This window comes from Sus scrofa, chromosome 4 (genome assembly GCF_054392235.1).
Source record: "Sus scrofa isolate SSC_HxYL_T2T_F1_AM1 chromosome 4, Sscrofa_HxYL_maternal_Yorkshire_Landrace_v2.0, whole genome shotgun sequence".
Taxonomy (NCBI): Eukaryota; Metazoa; Chordata; class Mammalia; order Artiodactyla; family Suidae; genus Sus; species Sus scrofa.
In genome coordinates, this window is record NC_139386.1 from 106,089,440 (window position 1) to 106,111,654 (window position 22,215).

The following is a 22,215-nucleotide window of genomic DNA, read 5'->3' on the forward strand; positions in this document are numbered from 1 at the left end:
AGGGACACCCCATTCCCCCCCCACCGCGCCCCCACCAGGGGCCCATGGCCCTGGCCGCCTGCTCCTCGCCTCCCAGGAAGCCCCTGCTCTGCGGACCGCCCAGCCTCTGGGCCTGAACGCAGCCATTTGCCCCTCTGCCCTGCGCATCTCCCTTTGGCTTCACCCAACTCAGCAAGGGACGCTGTCCAAGGCCTTCAAAGCGGGCCCCTGAACCCTAGAAGCCTCCTGCCCCTGGAAACATCTAGAAGGCACCCCGTGCCACCACACACTGAGCTCCCCACCCAGACCCAGCGGCCGCCTCCGTCTTGGGCACCCGGGTGGGCGAGGACCTGCTGAACCCGGAAAGCTGAACAGGAGGAGGACGCTGAGGGAGGGAAAAGCCCAGAGGAAACTCAGTCCCCTGCTCACACCCCGCAGGGCGCCAGCCGCCTGGGTGCTCGCGCTGCCACCTGTGGGCACACGGAGGCCGCTTCGGTTCCAAATCTGTGTCACCCAGGGAAGCCCTCAGTGCCCTGCCCCTCGACCCTTGGCCCCGCGGTCCCAGGGAGAAGACATCCCGGGAAGTCCCAAGGGCGCTTCTCCGGATGCTCAGAGCTGCCAGGGCAGCGCCATGAGGGACACTTACAAAGAGGACAGGAACTTGGTTTTCTGGCAGGAAAAGCTCCTTCAGCGCAGAACACTCGACAGACGCCGGCAGAGGAGGTGGACTTGCGGGAGGCCCGAAAGCGCTGCCCTGTCGCTGACCCCAAACGGATTTCATCGCCTCCGTGAGGAGGTACAAACCAAAGGGAGGCCGCGGGCAGGCGAGTCGGGGCCTCCTGACGTCGCGGGCGGCTGAGGAAGCGCGCGGCGGGCGGGCGGCTGAGGAAGCGCGCGGCGGGCGGGCGGCTGAGGAAGCGCGCGGCGGGCGGGCGGCTGAGGAAGCGCGCGGCGGGCGGGCGGCTGAGGAAGCGCGCGGCGGGCGGGCGGCTGAGGAAGCGCGCGGCGGGCGGGCGGCTGAGGAAGCGCGCGGCGGGCGGGCGGCTGAGGAAGCGCGCGGCGGGCGGGCGGCTGAGGAAGCACGCCTGGCGGGAGGCGGGGCCTGCGCCCGCGGGGCTGCGCGCGGCCTGGCTCAGCGGCGGGAGGGGCGACCCCTGGCGGTGCGCTCGTGTCATGCTGCGCCCTCTGGACTCTGAATGCAGGGGTCCGAGGGCGACTCTGCGTGGGACCTGGCCCTTTGGGCGGCGTCTTTTACAGCGCAGCATGGCCTCAGTCCCCAAGGCGAACTGACACCTGAGAGAGGCAGGCTGCGTGGGCAAGGGCATCCCCAGGCTCCAGGTCCTGTCTGGAGTCGGGGTCCCAGACCCCAGCCTCCTGGATGAGCCAGGAAGACTGAGGGGACCAGGGAGGCAGGGTGGGCGGGGGAAGCTCGCGGCTTCCAGGCTGGACCCAGGCAGCTCTGCTGGTCGCTGTCCTGGAACCGGCCTGGGCTGCAGCAGTGGAGCCAGTGCCACCTGTAGTCAGGTCCCCCTGTGTCCCAGGGCTTAACAGCAGAGACTGAACCAAAAGGGGGTTTCACCAGGACTCTAGTACTTGCAAGGTTGTCCCTGTGAGTAAATGGTCATGTGAGGGGCTGAGATAGTCCTGCTGAGGCTGGATGACTGCCTACAGCTTCTGGTTGGCCCGTCCAGACTACTTTTGTTTGTTGGTCGGTTGGTTTTGGTTTTCTTTGGAGGGCCACTTATGGAACTTCCCATGCTGGGAGTCAAATTGTGGTAACAGCTGCCATCATACTCCACAGCCACATCATCACCAGATCCCAGCCACCTCTGCCACCTACACCTCAACTCACCAGCACCCAGGAACATCAGCCCACTGAGTGGAGCCAGGGAGTGAACCTGAATCCTTTGGATACCACTTGTGTTCATTACTGCTGAATCACAATGGGAACTCCTACATTAAAGAAAAAATCACTATGAAATTAAATTGTTAAATACAGGCCTCTAGACTTTGAAAACATCGTGTAACAAGGGAACATGCTTGTCTCTTTTGCGAAACAACCAGATGGACAAGAGCTATACCTGTGGTAAAGCAACTAAAACACAAGCGTGTCCCTGTTCCCCAAGACACTGACAAAGCCCCAAACTGCTCTCCTCTATTGTGTTGTTAGTGGCATTGTTGGTATCTCTTTAGGCTTTTGTCCCTGTAATGTGGGAAAAGGCAAAGGAGACTGTGGGATACTGTGTTCCCCTTACTCCCAGTGTCCTTAACAACAGAAAAGCGGGTATCAGAGAAACCCGATTCAGAAGGCATGTAAACTTCCATAACAAGCCTGTTGTTCTGAACGTGAATGGTGCATGCTTGGGAATATATGTCAATACACGAGTCCATACAATTATGAAAATGTGTTTCCTAGCTCCTTCCACGGGAAAGGCCTAGAGAGAAACCAATTCCAATGAGTAACTCTAGGTTCCACAAGTTGACCTGGGAATCGTGTTTTGCACGAAAGGAACCCAGAGCATCTTTGAGAAATGACTGAGTCCAAGTCAGGGGCAGGAAATACTCAAGAGGACACAGGAGCACCTTGTTACACTGCTATCAGGAAAGGGCTCAAAGACTGTTAGGATCTTATCCAAAGGGTGAAGGAACCAGCTGAGAGTCACATTCACCGATGAAAGGGAGGATGATTGGAGTATCGGTAAGGAAGATAGGGCAATGGATTGGAATACTTCCGTGTGTGTCCAACTTTGAGTTCCTAGTCACACAGGGGAAGATACAGAAATAAAAGAAGCTAATTGGTGACCAGAGAAGGGGCTTGGCAGTTGGCTCATTAAGCTGCCGACTTCTTTACAGATGGTCCCCCTACGTAACTCAAGAGTGTTTAGGATTTCGGGAAGTTTCTCTTTAGGCAAGTGTTCCAGGTGAGACTGTAGCACCATGGAATGTCACCATTTTGCTCCACATCATCAGTTGCTGGATCCAGGCCCTGATGTCAAAGGGCTGCAAATATCACAGAAAAACCCCCAGGACCCGACGTGCCTCCTGATCAGAGAGCACACACCCCGTTTGAGAGAGTCTCGCCAGTGTATCAAACATGAATGTCATCATCTCTACATCTGCCAGGTGCAAAACAGTGGCCATTAGACTCATGTGGCTATGGCATACGCAGAATGGGGCTAGTAGGTCTCAGGAACTGGCTCTTAAGTGTATGTGATTGGTGATTCCTGTCAGTGTAACCTGAAAAACTGAAGACAGGTGAAATATTTTCCTACTAAACAGAACTTTAAAACTTTGGTAGAATATTTCGTGTGTAGTATTAATTTGCTATGTGGAAGAGCATATTTGTAGTATTGTGGGTTGATAGGTTTTGGTTTTAAGCATGGCTACAAGAAAATTTTAAGGTACCTACATGGCTGGCAGTTTTTTCTATTATAACACTGCTGTACATTCTGCCACCAGAGATGAAGTATGGAGGACAGAAGTATTTTTTTTCTGTATACTCAGGTACACAGTTTAGACTGTGGGAAAGATACAGAACCAAAACGCAGTATCTTCACGAAATGAATGACCAAAAAAAAGGAGGAGGACAGGAGGAAACCAAGAAGAATTTGACTGAGAGGGAGTGAGGATGAGAGAGAAAGGAAGGAGAGAAGGAAGGATGGGAGGGAGGGAAGGGGGAGGGACAGAGGTAGGAAGGAGCAGAGGGGCAGCATATGTATATATGGGTGTGTAAGTAACTTCAACACATATCCACCTGATTACTTTGTGGGTTGTATTTGGATCCCAGGAAAAGAAACTAACTTAAAACAATAATGGAAGGAGTTTCCATTTTGGCACTAGGGGAACAAATCCAACCAGTAGGCATGAGGATGGGGGTTCGCTCCCTGGCCCTGTTCAGTGGGTCTGGGATCCAGCATTGCCGTGAGCTGTGGTGTAGGTCACAGATGTGGCTGGGGTCCTGCATTACTGTGGCTGTGGTGTAGGCTGGCAGCTGTAGTTCTGGTTGGACCCCAAGCCTGGGAAAATACATATGCCACACATGCAGCTCTAAAAAAAAAAAAAAAAAAAAGGAAGAAAAAAAATAGATACAATGTTTGTAGGATAACTGATAATTTAATTTTTATTATAATATTTTTATTTTAGGAAAAATTTGAAAAATATAGAAACCACAGTGAAATTCAAGAAAGCTTTTCATGACATGGACGGTTAGGGGCTGCATATTCCACAGCACAATGCCAGCAATACAAGTCTACAGAATGACTAAATCAGAAAGTTTCCAACATATAAACAAATATGGTAATGGACACATATCAGGAATCATCGATCGGGGATTGATAAGGCATGGCAACTTGTCGGAGAAACAGCATCACAGAAGAAGAAAGTTCATGGCCTCTAATTCATACACCACTAAGCAAATGACTGATCAGAGAGAGAAAAACAGGTCTTTCCAATGGACAGATCTCACAGGGCCCTCCAGAACAAAGCGTCCAATGCTCGAATGACAAGAGTGGTGGCAGGCAGTGTGGACACTCTCAGCCTCCTGCGGGGCTGTGCTAGGAAGCACACAGCAGGCACTAGGTGGTGCTCTTGGCGAAAGCTTTCCCCTGAATTGCATCAGGAGGAAATCATCAGACAACTGAAGGATGCAGACTTGTGAGCCAGACTTGTGAGCAGACTTGTCCTCTGCAAACCAGTCAATGTCCCCACAGTCAAAGACAATCACAAAAGGTGAGGAGACGTTTGGGGTTCAAAAGGACTCAAGAATTATAGTCACATAAACTTCTTAGTCCTTCGGAACCCCAAATCTCTCTTCTCCTCTTGGTTGTCTTCTTTGTGGAGACATGGACTGTTTGAAGACAGACAGGCCAGGTGTCTGGGCCACTGGCCTACATTCTGCAGCTGTCTGATAACTACCTCATGAAGACACTCAGGCGGAACACTTTCGGCAAGAACACTGCACAGTTAAGGGCGTCTGCTCCGACCACAGCCCGTGTGCTGACAAAGAATGTCCAGGTGGACATGGGGCCTTCTGCCAGCGGCTCCTGATGCCTGTGTGAGGAGGATGAATGTGGACAGGAGCAAGGGTGAAGGTCGCTCCAAACTGTAGTCCATCTGGACCCTGGTCTCCTCATCGACTGATCACACCCAAGACTGGGAGGAGGCCGAGGACTGCGATTTCTCTCATGAGATCAGTCTTTTGGAGTAAAAACGGTGGGTGGAGGAGGTGATGGTTGAGATGCTGATTCTCAGGAGACGATCCCTCCAGTGTTCCTTTGGGGCTTCAACTTGATTGGCTGTTGTAGGTCTTTCTCATCAGGTGGAAAAGGAATCTTTTCTGCTGTGGTTTCTTGGGGTTGGGCAATAACTCTTCTTCGTTCTGGAAGTAACAGATACCTGTGAAACACAGAGAGAGGAGAGGAGGTGAGAGAGGACAGAAGAAAAATCAGTGAGAGTCTTTGCAGGGTCCTGCTGAGAGCTGAGCCTGCAGGGATGGCCACATGGTGACTGAGGCCAGGAGCAGGCTGGGCTCCTGCTGACACGAGGAGCTGAAGGCAGAGCCACAGGCTGGCTGGAGGGGAACGTGAGAGCCATGCCTTAGACGTTCATCCAGCCTGTGGGGCAGAATCTAGGGACCCCTGTCCTCACCCCACCACTGCTTGCTGATAACCCAGCTCAGACCTGCTGCGGAGCCTTAGCCAGGTGCCCCCACCCAGTCCTCCGCAGCCACTGCACTCTTGAGGCCCCTTCCTCTGCACTGAAGGATGGCCTTCTCACCGTTCCAGGGATGGATGTGCTTAGCATCCCTCTCACACATTCCGAAACAAATTGCGCTCCAGAGCAGAGGGTCCTTGGTAGAGAAACACACCCTGTCCTACCTCTATGCCCCTGTCCTCTGAGGAGGAGAGGCAGCTACAGGGAGCGCCCTGCAATGGGAGACCCACTGGGGCTTCAGAATGTCTCCGATTCTCCTTCCACCTTTCATAGATGAGGACCTATGCTGCCAAGGAGCTGAGGAGTAGCTGAGCTCAGGTGGCCTGTTATGGACAACACGGACCCTAGAAGCCAGGCCACAGGCCCTTCCCACCCATTTGGAGGAAGAGAGAGGAAAGGCTCCCATCCGGAGAGGTCTACAGGCACTAGGGGCGGTTTGGTCAACCTCCTGGACAGGAAGAAGTCTTTACAGAGAAGCGCTGCTTCAGCAGAGCTACAGAAAGAAGGGAGTTTCTCTGAGCTTCTAAGTCATGTTCTTTTGTGTACTGTATCTGGTACTCTAAACACTGTGAGAAACTTGGATCCAAACACAGAGCTTGTATATCCAGCGCATCTATCTGCCTCTTTCTCTTTTCTCTTTTCCAAGCTGCACAAATAGTTCTGTGGAGAGAAGGCTAAGTCCATCACTGGCTGATATTCTGCTTTTCTATAAAGAAGCCACAAGTGGACCCTGCCATCCTGGGTACTGACATCCTACCAGATCCGTCGTGCTTTGAATCCTTAAATGTTTATTCACAGAGCTTTAAAAAACCCTGCTAAGCAAACCTCACCTGAAGGGAGAATTTCAATGGCTTGGTGTGCGCACCCATGTTAGATCCAGGCTCACCCAGTTTCTATCTGGAATTACATGATTTAGAGTTACTTACTAGGGCTAGACTACTTCACACCACTCCTTTTGCTTCTTTCCATCCCTTCCACCGAGAACTTCTTTCTCCCTGGCCCCACAGAGTTTCCGGTCATCCTTCTGACACTCTCATGGAAACCATCTGCCTTCTCAATTGGGTTTGTCTGAAGCAAGGTTCATCCTGTATTCTTTGTCTCTCCCTGAGTCGTCATAAGCTTGGTCCAAAGTTCATTCACTACAACGCTCTCCTAGATTCCCTGGTCTCAGATGCCCACTCAGGTCATGTTCTGGAATTTTACTGCACGTGTGGCAGGAGCAGGTGAGTCAAAGGGCAGGAGGTCTGAATGCCTGCTCCCCTCATGTCCTGAGCACTGTGACGACCGGGTGTCTACATCTTGGTTTGGCCAGCGTGCCAGGAGGGCGCCATCTACTGTCCTGCACCGAATGCCAGCTCCAGTGTGTCCCTCACAGGACTGCCCACCTGGCACTGAGGGGACCTGACTCCAGCCTGCCTAGCATTCCCACCTATGACGCGGTTCTTATGCAACTTTTGTAAGCAGGACCCTTTTTCTCACTTTCAGCCCTTCCTCATGCAAAAAGTTGAGCATGAAGGGTTTTCCTAGGTCCACGTTGCCAAAGGAAAGCCACATGCAAGTGAGTCGTTAAGACCGTGGTCCTGGATGCAAGAGGCAGTGGAGTTGGAGGGGGAGGGAAAGGAAGCTGAGGAAGCCAACTGCGTGTGTGATTTCCCGCAAAGCACCATGTATTCAGCAGCCTTAGAGATGCTGTTGGGATGAAAAGACCACAGGATCAGGCTTTCCTGGGGCTAAAAGTAGGACAGAGGGAACATCAGGCGAGCAGTCGCAGGGGCACGGCAGAGTCAGAGGCAAACAAAAGACTGAGAGGCAAGGACCTGGCAGGGTGGCAGCCCCTGGAAAGCAGGAAAGACCACGCAGAGGGAGCCAGAGCTGTGGAGTCCACAAAGGAGGAAGCGAAAACCTAGTGGGAGACTGAGCTGTGGTGCATAAGGAGAAAGGGCATGGAGGAGCCTGAGAGGTGATTACCTCGGTAGCCTAAGCAAGGAGGCCAGGGAATCTGCAGGCCAGTCTCCACTTGCTGAACTGCAGTTTTCTTTGGATAATCTTCTCTTTCAGGAAACTTAAGGCATGAAGGCGGTGACACACGTGACACTCCTGCCTGCTGGCAGCTGAGCCCTCACCCTCCAGCTTGGGAGGGGTCTTCATTCCGATGGAAGCATCCAGACCCAGCTCTGAAGAGAAAACCACAGCCAACAGGATCCATCGTTACTCATGATCTTCCTGTGACTCCCTCCTCCACCCCCAGGGACCTCCGGTAAAGACAGTGTCCAGGGACATGAAGGGCCATCGGGAAGTGCGTGGTGAGGGAAGCCACTGGAGACATTTGGTACTTCTTTCCTTCTGTTGATACTCCTGATACTAGTGAGACTACCATGAGGCAGACATGCTCCCAAATGCCCAAAAGGTGTCGAGAACAATAACGTTGAGAAAAACAAAACGTTCCCAGGGAGAAAAGACCAAGACAAGGAAACCATGCCACACGCGGGTTGTACTTATTTGGCGGGATGAGAGTGTAGAGACCAAGCAAAGTCACAGGTGAAGGAAAAGCTCAGGACAGAAAAGCCCTGGGGAAGGCTAAACCTGGAAACAATGTTAAATGTGCATCAATACATATCATAGGGCATATGTATATAGATACACACACCCACATACACACACACCCCGTACACATATTGTTTAGACACACTCAGTCCCCACGAGGTATAGAAGGTGTGCTGATCAATGAAAACATCCACAAAGTGTGCATGGACATTAAACCAATGAGGCTGCTGATGGTTCATTCTAACAGCCTCCTGATGAGCTGAATTTGAAACAAAGAACGGAAACAAGAAGAAGGAGAGAGAGAAGGTCTGGTGGGTAGCATGAACTATGACATATGGGGGAGGAATCAAGGAGTATGAAAGTCAAGGGCATGGAAAGTATCCATTGTTGCAAAATCTTCTGTGAAGCCGGGACTGATGCTCAGGCCTCCGAGGAAAGTGAGCAGGAGAAAGAGTGACTCAGCCAGAGAGCTTGGGACTTGGCTGGGAATGTGGGAGGCCAAGGCCAAGAAAAAGAGAGGCAGGAGTGAAGAGAAGACAACTAGCTACCCCAGGACCTAATGGCACCTGTCAGGGCTACGCTTCCCCACACTCCCTGAGCACTTTCGAGGAGCCTCTCCAGGCTGCTCCGTGCTGCTCCTTCTCATCTCACCTCCACCTGAGAACCCGGGTCCCTCCTCATTCTCAGGTGAGGCCAACGCCTAAGGGACAAGCCGCCGGCACCCGAGGCTCCAGCTGGAGAGGTTGAGACTCCTGGAGGGTAAGGGTGGCACATGCCCATCGACATGGAGGTGAGGGGTTGAAAAAATCAGATTGAGGAACGTTAAAAAATCCGAGAAGTGAATCCTGATGAGAAAAAAACTGACAGCTATGGATAAGAGTAAAGAGGTTGAGATAAATGAGGTGTTATCAAACAGACCGACTGGTACACTTCCCGATGAAGGTGGCTCTTTATTTTCAAAAGAGGGGGAAAAACACACAACTCTGTCGCCCATCTCCTTGGCCTGAACTCCCTATTCCCCTCTTCTCTCTTACCTCGGAAGAGTGGCCCTTGGTTCCCAGTATCAGTGTTGGCAGTAAAGCCCTGGATGTTGGAGGAAAGGCGGAGCCTGGCTTTGCCATCACCACGATCTAAATGCTGGCTGAGGGGCAGCTGCAGATCATTGGCCACCTGGGTGCTTGTCTGCAGCTGAGCTTGTGAACTTTGCATCTCTGGCCTTCCAAAACTCAAAGGCACTTTGTGACAATCCCCCCAGGTGTCACCTGAAAAGAATAACAGGTTCAGTAGCACCCATCCAAGGTTTCCTTCGCTAAGCCCTCCATGAACACCCATTTGTGATGACCCAGCCTAACAGAGAATCCACACAGTGACCCAGACAACACAGGCAGCCATCATGTACGGGAAGGAGATGCCATCTTTATGGCTATGCCTGGGGATGCGGAGAGGCCAGGGGCCAGGCTGTGATGTCCCTGAGACAATAAGCTGCCCACATGACCCGAGAGGGTTTGATTTGCAATAAAGTCACACCTATTATTCTCTGACTCATACCTCAGTCCCTCAGCCTAATGAGAAGGCCTGAGGGAGAAAGAGTTGTTGGTGTCTGCCCACAAGACTAAAAGACCAGGGGAAGAAGTATGGCCTCGAGCCTGCGGGTACTGGTAGAAAAGGGAGTTGGACAACGATAGGACATGGACAAAGCGAAGAGAACACCCCAATTCTGGAGCCTTCTCAACGTCCTTCTTCATAAGTGTTGGCGGCTCTTCTGCCTCCCCACACATGTATGTTCTGTTCCCACATGGGGTCGGCTAAGGGCCAAGGTCCTAGCAAGTATAAATAGTGTAGTACAGGCCTGAGTCCTGATACGAGCTAAGGCACAGAAGGGTTGCAGAACCAGAATTTGTGTCTCTTCAGGGAAGTCATGCGGTGCACAGTCCTGAGACCACACACCCCTCCAGGGGGGTCTGGGCCCTGAGTACTCACTGGTTGCATCGTGAGCATCAGGGACATCCATGTTCTCAAATGAGAGGGTGGCAGCACTCCTGTAAGGCCAGAAGGAGTCCGACAGGTCGGGAAGACCTGGGCAAGACCAAGCGCTTCCATCCAGTGAGTTCAGTGGGACACCACACTCTGCCATCGGCGGCAGCTCCCCGCGGAGCCTGGTGGGGGACGGAGGCCTGAGGATTCACCCAAGAGTGATCAGGAATCTTAGAGTCTATGTGGTTTGGATCAGATGATTAAGAGTGTGGCGAAGGCCGCCAAGGGGCTGGCTGACCCATTAGAGAGGGACAAACTGGGTGTGGTATCTGGGGTGGGGGCAGAGTGTGTTTTTAGAGGGTCAGGAAATAGCGAGGACAGTCGGTCCTCAGTGCTCTGGCCAACGACAAGCTGATGAGGAGGAGACCGAATACCTCTATACGGTACAGTCATGACCCACAACACAGAGTGTCACGTAACAGTGGTGTCAGCCCTTCATTTCGATGGCACTGAAAGTGGGAAAGGGGTGGGAATGGGCCTACAGCATGGGGAGGGGGGTGGGGGGTCACCTCTGGAATCCCAGGCATCTCAGGCCATCAAGGCCTCTGTCTCTCATTATGGTGGCAATAATATACTATCACTGTCAGTCTCCATTTCTTGCTATGAAACCTATGCCAACATGCTGATGCCAAACAGGCAGACAGCAGAAGTGAGAGAACAAGTGAGTGCCACAGACCCCTGGGACATAGTTCACGTGGGTCACCTGACTGGGGGTCACTACCCTTGAGAGCATAACGAGAGACGGGAAACAACACGGGCGCCACCATGAGAGCAGAAAACGTCACACAACAGGAGAACTGCTGGTTGGCAAAGTGGAGGACACACATAGACCCAGCACTTTCTGCTTCTCCCTGGGTCAGAGGTCTGCAGATGTCATTACTGTATGAACAGCCCCACATAGTCAAAATTACCTGGGGACAGGTGGCTCTGGTTCTTTCACCCCATTACGATCATGTGGGTTTTCTGCAAAGAAATTAACAGCACAGTTACTTTAGGCAGATCCCCTTAATTTGCTCCATCCTTTGCCTCACATTTGCAAGGGTCATAAATACACACAATGTGAAAACAGTCTATTGTGAGAGAAATATTCCCGGAGGCCCTAGACAGAGTGTCAAAAGAGGGCACTGAGTTTCCGTCTTGAGGCACCAGACAAACCTCCTTGTTAGGATAAGTCACCCTCACAGTTAGCTTATGTCCTGAGACTCTGCAAACAGCTAAACATAAATGTTTCCCCGCAGATCCTGGGGAACTTCCTCACTATGAACTCAGGGCTTGCTATGATATTCAGGCTTCTTCCAGCTGAAAGGCTTGTTAATGCATGAGATGAAGGACATGCTGAGCTTAGACGGACGAGTGGAATCTACACCCCAGCCAGTCCAAAGACTCTTCAGTGCTACAGAGAAACAGGGGCCTTTCTATTCCTAAGGTTGCAAATTCCAGGGCCCTTCCTCGCTTCAGAGACATGCACCAAAGTTGACAGTGGTGCTTATGTTCTGGTTCCAGAAGAGTCGGGACAAGGGAAGACAAATGAAAGGATGCAGACTCTAGGCTGGCAGACGTGAAACAGCGTTGTGACATTTCCAAAGATACAAGCAAGACTGGCAGCAGCCTCAGAGAGGGGTAGAAACTCAGGAGGCACATTGCTCAGGAATGACAATGGGAGCATTTCATGGGAGATGGGAGACTCACCCAAACTTAGGAGGCTTGAACGTTAGTTCCTGGCCATGGTGGCAGAGGTACATGTGAGTCTGGCAGGACTGCCTGGGGGCTAATTAATTGCCAGTGGCGCAAACATGACTAGAACTTGGACAAAATCATTACTTCATGGACTATGTCATTTTAAAGGCAATTGAAGGGGAAAAAAATGAAAAGCATTACAGAGAAACAAAAGCTAAGAGATTTTAGCACCAGCAAGCAAGCTTTAAAGGCAACTGCAGTGCCAGGTTCTTCCAAACATTATGTCAGCATACAGTCTACCCGAGGGGATTATTCCTATCAGACTAGGCGAACAAAGAACATGCAGGCTACCTGGGGGACCAGCTGGAATTTCACCCTCTGCAGCAGGAGAGCAACCACAGGCTCCATCCAGAGCAGACCCCTTTTTCTGTTCATCAAATGCCAGTTTTCCATCACTGCAAGGCGGGTAGCAGTCAGAACCTTCCTGCTGAATGCAAGGAGCCAAAACAGCTTCATCTGGGAACGCCTGGAGCACTTCCTCCTTTGCAACCTCCTGCAACTCCGCGCTGTGCCAGATGCGGAGGGGAAGACGGAAAAGTAAACTCAGAGGAGGTTTTCTAGCTCCTGTTCAGGGGAGGCATAGGGAGCAGACACAGAGAGCAAAGCGGCAGTCTTCTTCCAGAAGGGAGAAACCACCCTCCTAGATGTGAGGCGGAGTGTGGCTGCCATGGGGAGGGAGAGAGAACAGCACAGGCTCGGGGTTCTGGCCCCACAACCAGCTGCTGGAGGAGAATGACCTCTCCCTCAGGCCACAGTCAGGACCCCAGCACACACAGAGGACTGAAATCCTGGTTTTGCAGACCCTGTGTGGAACTGAGTGTACACTGTCCGAGTGAGTACGGCTCTGGAGGAAATACAGACTGCAGGACCTATTTTATCCAGAGCATGCTACAATATGAAAGGTTTTCCAGGTTCTTCCCCAGCCTCCCAACACTGACTAACATGCTGATGCCAAAAGGACTCAAAGCAGATGTGCGTCTCCCCCGGCTTTTAACCCCCCAGGAGAGGACTGGTGATTGCAGGATTTCTTGTGTTTGACTCTTTCACCTGTGGCTACTCACTGTGCATCACTAACCTTGAGGGATTAAGAAACGGAAACCCATGGGAGTTCCTGTCGTGGTGCGGCAGAATCCAATCTGACTAGGAACCATGAGGTTGTGGGTTGGATCCCTGGCCTTGCTCAGTGGGTTAAGGATCTGGTGTTGCCCCGAGCTGTGGTGTAGGTCACAGACACGGCTGGGATCTTGCGTTGCTGTGGCTGTGGCATAGGCTATGGACTACAGCTACAGCTACAGCTACAGCTCCCATTAGACCCCTAGCCTGGCAACCTCCAAATGCCATGGGTGCAGCCCTCAAAAGACTGAAAATAAAATAAAATAAAGAAATTGAAACCCGTACCACTATCCCAAGGGAAATAGACAACTTTGTTACCAAAGGAGATATTTGACTGTTGCCTGAAGGGATGAAAGAGTTATTTTGTTTTTTTTTTTTTTTATTTTTTTAGCTATTTCTTGTGCCGCTCCCGTGGCATATGGAGGTTCCCAGGCTAGGGGTCGAATCGGAGCTGTAGTCTCCGGCCTACGCCAGAGCCACAGCAACGTGGGATCCGAGCCGCGTCTGCAACCTACACCACAGCTCAAGGCAACGCCGGATCGTTAACCCACTGAGCAAGGGCAGGGACAGAACCCGCAACCTCATGGTTCCTAGTCAGATTCGTTAACCACTGCGCCACGACGGGAACTCCGCTGAAAGAGTTATTTTATACTGAGCAATTTCTGGTGTTCCCTGCGTCTGAGGTCTCCTGGTATCAGTACCGACATTCACAGCCCTCAAAGCTTCAGAGTTACCTGGGGGGCAGTGGCTCTTGTCCATCCACTTCCTCATGACCATTCTGATTTTCTGCTAAGAAATTCAGAGACAATATGTCACACGAGTTAAGCACTGCTCACACTTGGCAACTCAGTGCACACACCGACCACAACGACATTAATATTCTCAGTGTCAGAACAGAGTACCTCGGCAGAGATGATCCGGGACACTTCAGTGAAGGCTTAGGAGAATTAGCACTGCGGCCAGACCCATTAGGGAATCGCCTCCTGATCTGGAAGAACCTTCTCCCAGCATCCTCTCTGCTGAGGCTATACAGATGGCTAAGAGAGTGGATTTCCCCCAGAGATCTTAGAAAATGAGCTGAGGTATGATCTAGAATTGTTTCTACACTACTCGTTCGTCCCAATGGATAATGTAGTTGTTGATGGCTTAGAGGAACTTATACGTGAGACTAGCGGGATGGATGGATTGTGTCAACTCTCCAATGGAAAGGAGTACTTGGTGCTACACAGAAACAATGGCCATGCAAGGCTGGACGCACTACCTTCATGGAAACATTCAAGGAAGGCAGGGGGAGAGGGGACTCTGTCTGCATTTCAGATGACTGCTGAGCTAAGACACGCCAACACAGAGACCGTGGAGACGGGGGCTCAGAGCAGGGAAAGCAGGGAACCCTCGTCTCCTCACACACAGTCAGGTCTGCCCTTGGGTCCGCACAGGGATAGAAAGGCCAGGACCTCCTACAGCATGAAAACTTAGATCATTACAGGGGACAACACACATGTGCCCCAAACTAGGTCTGACAGTCACTTCCTGAGGATGTCCAGCTGGGCTGAGTGAGACTTTGTCACACCTGACTGGGGTCCATTGGCCTGAAAGTGGGTCCAGGTGGACAGAGGCATGACCTCAACCTAGGAAGGGATGAAGGCTCCCTGACCTAACCTGGTGTTTGGGTCTCATAATCCATCTTTTCCCCTGACTCGAACCGACATATATCTACAGGGTCTACCTTCGAAGAAGACCTTGCTCAGTCTAGACGGGTTGTGGGGAACAAAGAATAAGCAGGCTACCTGGGTGAGGGGTTGGAACGTCATCCTCTTTGGCGTGGGAGCCAGCACAGGCTCCATCTGCAGCAGGGCCAACTTTTGGCTCATCAGATGCACATGTGCCATCACCCGAAGGCTGGGTGCAGTCAGACCTTTCCTGGACCACTGAAGGGGTCGAAATGCATTCATCCTGGGATTCCTGTAGCACCTCCTCCTTTGCAACCTCCTGCACTTCCACGCTGTGCCAGGTGGGAAACGAATGACGGAACATTAAACTAAGAGGGACAGACACCAAGCTGTCCCGGGTGGTCGCAGGGGAGGCACAGGGAGTGGTCCCAGAAAGCAAAAGGGCAATATCCTTAAAGAAGAAGGTAACTGTGCTGCTGTGTGTGAAGGGCAGTGTGGCTCCACAGGTTGGGAGGCAGAGAGACCAGCACGTGCTCCCTGCCCTGGCCACACATCGTCTGATGAGGAAGGACACTCAGCCATCCCAGTGTGGGGCTTTCCGGAACATGAGCCACACATGAACTACCACACCAGGCGCTAGCACCATGTGCCTGAGTCACATGATATTCAACATAAAGCAGCCAAGGGAATTCACCGACTAAAGCAACACAGACTCCCAGAGATGCTATGCCTTCTTTTAGGAACAGAAAGCCCTCTAAGGCGTCTTATTAGAATGACTGTCACATGACAAGTACATTTGGGACATCTAGATAATTTTCTTGGTCTTTAAGTCTTGGATTTACTCCTTAATTACTTGGTCTTTATTTCTTTGAAGTGACCTTCTTCCGAATAACCAAAAATATCTCACCTTGGAGTTCATGTAGGAGAGGCTAGATATTCCCTGTGTGCACAGGAGATCCTAAGGGCAGTGCATTGCCTTGGGTCACACACACAGGTGCCACAGAGACAAGACACAGGCGAGCCCGAGTGGGAGGAGGGAAGGAAGAAAATTCAGTCTGCACTTTGCTTCTCCTGGCATCTGGCATCTGTGACTCTCTTGACCTCACTTACTCTTCTTCCTGGGACCTCTCCATATTTTATCTCCCCATGACCACATCCTGACAGGTGCTGTTACCTGGGGGTGAGTGCTGCTGCTTCGTCGTCGTCCTCCTTCTCGTCTTCATCACTCTCTGTAAACAAATTCAGAACTCCCCAGTCAGCTTCTGCCCACTTCTCCCACGACAAACACAAGCACTCATGTGGCCATGGAGCCATACATATCTATGTGAGAGTTAGGATAGTGGTGACGGTCTAACGCATTGTCTTTTAGCAATTTCCTTGCCTCCAAAGGGCTGGATCACCACGTCATCAGGCAAACATTGCAGTTGTCTCTTCTTCCTTATGTCACGGCACTGGTGTCCAGCTTCCATCTCAACCTGTACAACGGTATCATCCCTCCTGCCACAAATTCACCATAAACTCCTGCTCTGTATTTTTTGGCAGCTCTCACAAGATCCTCTCCTTTCTACAAGGAGAGGAAGAAACACCAAACCCCACATCCCTCCATCTGGGGACATCACGGGCTCATCAAGTGGGCTTGTGTGTGTGGTATCAAGGGAAATTCTCTCCATGGAATGTGCTCCACCCTAGACAGCTTTCCCAGCACCAAGTTCATCAAGTACATCAAGGACCTTCTCCAACCCCTCACACGAAGGGGCCTTCATTTTTCTCAACTACATTTGTTCACATCCCCACATTTCATCACTAAGGCCACCATCGAGTGATTGATCCCTTATACAGATGAGGAAACAGGTATCCGGAGAGGAACAGTCCGTCACTCAGTCCCAGTTCTAAAGGCAGCACTCAGGCTGGAAGCAGGCAACTGTCACACGTAGGCCAGGGCTCCTTTCCCTCCACAGGCTGCCTCCTGTCGCAGCCTCCTTTCTGTGCTTTATCCCTGGGTGCATGCTGCCTCCTGCACGAAGGCCCTCGTCCATCAAGGAGGAGGCAGAAGAGTCGGAATACTCTTTCCCCTACCCTATGCGTTTGTTTCCCCTCTGTCCTCACCCTCAGCCCATCCTAGTCCTACCACAGCCCCTAATGGGCCATGAAAACCGAACAGCTCTAAAAAAACATTCCTAGTGAGCTGCTCCCTGGGGGCCCAGTGGGTTAAGGATCTGCTGTTGTCACTGCTGTGGCACGGGTTCAGTTCCGGGCCCAGGAATACCATAGTCTGCAAGCACAGCCTACAAATCCCCAAAACATGCCTAGTGAGGTGTGAAGACTCTTGGGGACCATGGAGCTGCCCAGTGCAATCGGGGTCCGTGGCCCCCTTACCTGGGCTGAACTTGCGGGCGAGGCACTCTGCCAGCCTGTGTCCCTTGTCAAGGTCTTTGTGGGTGAGGAGGTCGGTGAGGTGCTGAACGAGCAGGACACAGTCATCCCTCCCTTCCTTCACCTTCTGCCGTAACTGGGTCAGCTCTCTTGCCTGAGCGTGAATCAGGACATCCAATTCCCTGAGGGGGCACACAGGTACAATTTGAAATCCCAGAGACATGGACCACACACTCTTAGGGCGTTTGATGCTCCCTGGCATCCCCAAGGAGCTCTCGATGCAGAAGTCTGACACCTAGGGGGTGACCTTTCTGGGGCAGAGAGAAAGGGGGACGGACAACAAAGGCGGCCTCTGGAACAGCCAGAGCTCCCCTGAGAGTCCTTGACATCCCATTCCTCGTGTTCTTCTGGGAACAACCCCAGTGTCCTCCTACACCTGCTTCATGGAGAGGGCACTCCAGGTCTTCCCTCAGCCATGCCCGTTTCCACACGAAAATACACATCAGGCACTGGCAGGCACTGACACAAAGCCAGACACCCGGTGTGGACAGTCCGGCTGGTGTGAATTCGAAAGACCAAGAGAATGCCAGGGTCCAGGATGGAGGCCAAGCTCGAGTCAGTCAGGAGGGGATTGTGAGGGAAGGGAAAGGAGGTTGGCATCACAAAACACTGCAAATGGACAAAATGCTCCTGAGCTCTTCACTTGATTTGAATTTGGTGAATTTCATGTGCTGTGATTTCAAATCAATGATTTGTTTAAATAGCAGAGTTGGAGTTTCCTGGTAGCTTGTGGTTAACTCTCCGGAATTGTCACTTTTGTGGCTCATATCTCGGTTGTTTCCTTTCTTACTTTTTTAAAAGAAATAGTGGATTATAGTTGTTTTACAATGTTGTGTGAGTGTGTGCTGATCAGCAATGTCATTCAGTTATACATATATTATGATTCCTTTTCATATTCTTTGCACATGCTGTGCTATATAAGTAGGATCCTGGGATATATCTGTGTTCATATATTTAATTTTAAAACATTTTTAAATTAAAGTATAGTTGATTTACATGTGGTGCTGGTTTGATTCCTGGGATGGGAACTTCCCTATGCCTTGAGCATGACCAAAAAATGAAAACTTTTTAAAAAGCATGCAGAGTTCCCATTATGGCTCAGTGATTATCAAACCGAATGAGCATACATGCAGATTCAAGTGCGATCCTTGGCCTTGCTCTGGGTTAAGGATCTGGCGTTGCCGTGAACTATGGTCTGATTTGACCCCTAGCCCGGGAACCTCATATATGCCGCAGGTGAGGCCCTAAAAGACAAAAAACAAAAAACAAAAACAAAAACAAAAAAAGATATGGAAAATGAGGCTTTGAATAACAACTGGAGTTTCATGATAGCATGTGGTTAAGTCTCCAGCATTGTCACATTTGTGGCTCAAATTTCTGCTGCTGTGCTGGGATTACTTTGCTTTTTCAAAAAAGAACAATGTTGGAAGTTTAGTTGTTTTACAATTTTGTGGAGTGTGTGCTGAACAGCAATGTCACTCAGTTACATATATATAGATCCTTTTCATAGTCTTTGCATATGCTGTGCTATACAGTAGGATCCTGGGGTATATCTGCTTTCATATATTTTATTTTAAAACATTTTTAAAGGAAAGTATGATTGATTTACACATGGTGCTGGTTTGATTCCTGGGATGGGAACTTCTCTATGCCTTGAGCATGACCAAAAGAAGAAAAATTAAAGACAAAAAAAAAGCATGGGATGTTCCTGTCATGGCTCAGTTAAAAATGAACCCAACTAGTATACATGAGGTTGCAGGTTCGAGCCCTGGCCTCATTCAGCTTGGTAAGGATCTGGCGTTTCCCTGAGCTGTGGTGTAGGTTGCAGACGTGGCTCAGATCCAGGGTTGCTATGGCTCTGGCGTAGGCTGGTGGCTAAAGCTCTGATTTGAACCCCCTAGCCTAGGAACCTCCAGATGCCACAGGCATGGCTCTAAAAGTCAAAAAAAAAAAAAAAATCATGTTAAATGAGGCTCTGAATAACAACTGTACTCCATACTTCACCAGTGGCTGTTCTCTGATTACGTCATGAGTATCTGTGCCTGGGTGCCTGCCATGAGCAGTTCGGTCCTCTCCTGGCCCAGTGTCACTCCTGGCCCCACTTCACAGAGGCCTAGACCTTCCACTGGCCTCCCTGCACAGAACCCTCCTTACCGGAACCTCTTGGCCAGTGCTGGATCCTCTGCCAGCCTCTCTGCCAGCTTCACCACCTTAAACTCTAGCTTCTCCCCCAGCACGGATTCAATGATGTCTCTGTGCCCTTCACACTCTGCAAAAACAGAGACGCTGCCTCAGGGGGAAGCTGGACACGCGGCTGTGGTCACTGCCTTCAAGGGAGGAGGCAGAGTCCATCCCAAGGGCAGGTGTAAGCCCGTTACCAGGCTCTACGCAGGGATTTCCACATCTGATTCCTCGGGCTCCCAACTGCACGGCCTTCCAGTCCTCCCCATTTTAGAGCTGAGGAAAGACAAGCTCCAAGGCACAGAAAGGAACGAAACAAGATTAACTGCTGTTTGGCAAGGTCAGAATTCACACACCCCCAGACTGACCCTCAATCAAGGGCCACGTTCCCAGGACTTGTTCCCTCTGAGGTGAGACACGGAGCAGGGGCCTGAGGGGGCAGTTCCTTGGTGCCTCAGTTCTCCCACCCTCTGCCAACTGAGGGAGAAAGAGCCACCTCTGCCTGCCCTGGATTGTGGTCAGAATGAAATTCATTTTGACAAAGGGGAGAGAAGATCAAGTCTGGAGAGTGTTTCGTTTCCTAGAAGGAAGCCAGTGACCACTCATCGCTTGGTTGCCCCCGACCCCTAGGACGTACGGTATTTCTGCAGCTGGTTGGCCAGGGAGTAGGCAGTAGCTTCGGATACAAGGAATTTCTCCCTGAGGTCTCGGAAGTCCTGCTTGCTCTGGGCCAGCTGCCGCTGAAGCTCCTGGTTCTCTCGCATGAGTTTGTGTTGTGCCCTCAAGTCTGATGAAGGGCCAAGAGACACTGCCATGGTGACACGTGGCAGGAGAGCCAGGACCTGGGGAGAAGACACCCAGCACAGGGTGGATTAAAGCACGTGGAATCCCATAGGCTGAAGCGGGAATGAGGGATGAGGAAAACTGGAATTCTTAACTTACCATTGGGCACACGCGAATCAACACCCCACAACTCCAGAGGGCCTGTATCCACAGAAACCAAGTTCAAGATGCTAGAGCTCAGAGCCCAGGACCCTGCCTATAGATCAGACGGGGCCTGGCGTGAGGAAGGGGGACCCAGGGTGCCAGGGAACTGTCTGGAGTTGCCACAACAGAACTGGAAGGTGGGGGGAGGGTTGATGGAATCTTGGGGGCCCCTGGATTCAGAGGCCTAGGCCATGCTGATACACAAGGCTGCCTGGTGCCTTGGGAAGGTCGCCAGCCATGGGGACACCCCCTCAGCAGCCACACTTCATAGGTGTCTGCACTTGTGCTAATACCACTGCGCTAGCTCCCTCCCTCCAAAACACATCTGCGCAGAGCTCTCATCTTCACTCTCCTCTGTTTACCCAAAAATCAAGACACAAGTAGTTTCCCAACATGTCCTATTGTCTTAAGGGCTCTCACGAAGTCCCCCCACCTTCTCTGGAAATGTTAACACATTCTAAATCTCGTCCACCAGTGAAAGACATCAAACGTTTAGACTGTCATGAAGTTCTTCCTTGGGCTTCCCCAATGTGATCTGTGACATAAACGTGTAGGACAAAAGCTGAGTATAATGCTAAGGGAAGGAATAATTAGTAGAAGTATTCTGTCCCAATTCAGTGCTCTTTTTGCTGCATCTCTGTGTTATGTCAGATTCTTCTCTTCACTGGGGCAGCCTGTTGGCTTTTGGATAATCCTAACAACCCAAACTTCGGAGATCCCAGGCCAGGGATCAAACCTGTGGGTCAAGGCTGTTCCAAGCTCTACTGTACCTCCTCATTCCATTCCAGACAGGGAACACTGCAGGGGCTGGTCCTGGCCAAGATGTTGCCAAGGCTGCTTTTAGATGCAAACTAGCCAAGGTCAAGGTTTGGGGATGGCTGTTCAAAAGACTCTTGTTCCTCTCCTATTCCTTCAATTATGAACATGACTTCTTTCTAGAAATGGCGGGTGGGGAATATTTATTTGGGAACATCTTATCTGTCCCCTGCCAACTGTATTCTGTCCATAACTACACAGTGGACAAAGGAGGGACAAAGTCAGGTATGTTCCCAGCACCTAGTATAGTTAAAGGGATCGTATCTAATCCTATGAACTATCTGAATAATCATAAGTTATTTTCCTTATGAAGAAAATCTCAGCGGTTATAAAATTTCCCCAGACCACACATTTGGTGAGGAAAGCATTGTGCATTAGAAACCATTTCTCTTGGGCATTAAAACCCACCTTCTCCCATTATAGTCAACAGAATGACAGTACTTTTAATGGAGATGAGGTCTGTGATGGTCGTTCCGGGGTGATTTTCCCAACAGGGCCGTCTGTCATTTAATATGAGTTGAACTTTTAAATTTCCTTATCTTTTCTCTTAAGTATACTCTGTAGTGTTTGCTCTGCTCAGTCACTTTGGTTTTCTTCTCAACGCATCCTTATTATTTACACGGTGAATATCTGTTACCCATTTGCTGCCATCTGTCACTCTTTTTGTCTTTGTCACCCCCCTTTCTTAATGCCATCCCTTCTATACTGACATATAAGTTACTAGAACAAAAACACACACAACTTATGAGCACAGCTCAGTACACTCAACATGCTGTATCCATTGTGGAATCACCACCCAGATCAAGAGACTACACCTCCACCATTCCCGAACTTCTCCCGTGCTACTTACCAGTCAATTCCCATCTTCCACAGACAAACAGGGCCGGAATCCTCTCCCCACAGATGAGTTTTGTTTATTCTTGCATGTCACTGAATTGTAAAGATGCAGGAGGGTCCCTTTCTCTGTGTTCTTTCAACCAGTGTCTGGTTTTGAGGCTCCATCGCAATT

The 22,215-nt window shown here is 50.8% G+C and overlaps 2 protein-coding genes and 1 long non-coding RNA gene across 11 annotated transcripts in view; 1 reads left to right on the top strand and 2 right to left on the bottom strand.

Moving 5' to 3' along the window:
• LOC146404152 (NBPF family member NBPF6-like) overlaps positions 1–1,052 on the bottom strand; it is a 41,848-nt gene extending 40,796 nt beyond the window's left edge. For 4 of the 6 annotated variants that reach the window (XM_085023346.1, XM_085023343.1, XM_085023336.1 and 1 more), the window contains exon 1: positions 626–1,052. The gene's annotated coding sequence lies outside the window, so the exon portion shown is untranslated. The remainder of the gene's footprint in view (positions 1–625) is intronic. The other 2 variants (XM_085023338.1, XM_085023342.1) reach the window with 2 other exon arrangements.
• Positions 591–9,768, top strand: LOC146404154 (uncharacterized). The gene is made up of 3 exons (XR_014844311.1): positions 591–775; positions 4,123–6,914; positions 7,750–9,768. It is a non-coding gene; the product is annotated as an uncharacterized LOC146404154 (long non-coding RNA).
• LOC146404155 (NBPF family member NBPF6-like) lies at positions 4,073–22,143 on the bottom strand. 4 transcript variants are annotated; one of them, XM_085023351.1, is made up of 13 exons: positions 22,057–22,143; positions 20,041–20,245; positions 19,377–19,491; positions 17,166–17,344; positions 15,964–16,018; positions 14,907–15,121; positions 13,854–13,905; positions 12,298–12,512; positions 11,181–11,232; positions 10,216–10,391; positions 9,270–9,497; positions 7,660–7,865; positions 4,073–5,373 (listed from the first exon to the last, which is right to left on the bottom strand). In XM_085023351.1, the coding sequence occupies exons 2-12, from the start codon at positions 20,216–20,218 to the stop codon at positions 7,669–7,671; spliced, it is 1,662 nt and encodes a 553-aa protein (XP_084879477.1). In that variant the 5' UTR covers positions 20,219–20,245; positions 22,057–22,143; the 3' UTR covers positions 4,073–5,373; positions 7,660–7,668. The 4 variants fall into 4 exon arrangements, with proteins under 4 accessions (XP_084879477.1, XP_084879474.1, XP_084879475.1 ...); XM_085023348.1 differs by having other exon boundaries at positions 10,216–10,409; XM_085023349.1 differs by having other exon boundaries at positions 13,854–13,908.
• Positions 22,144–22,215: the final 72 nt, after the last annotated feature.

What these genes read in the sequence shown, in the direction of transcription:
- LOC146404155 (XM_085023347.1), bottom strand. Translation starts at nt 20,218, where the DNA reads ATGGCAGTGTCTCTTGGCCCTTCATCAGACTTGAGGGCACAACACAAA. An exon ending in CAACCAGCTGCAGAAATACC is followed by an intron (nt 19,492 to 20,040) that starts GTACGTCCTAGG and finishes CTGTTTTTGCAG; the next exon opens with AGTGTGAAGGGCACAGAGAC. An exon ending in AATTCCAGCTGGTCCCCCAG is followed by an intron (nt 11,233 to 12,297) that starts GTAGCCTGCATG and finishes ATTTCTTTGCAG; the next exon opens with AAAACCCACATGATCGTAAT.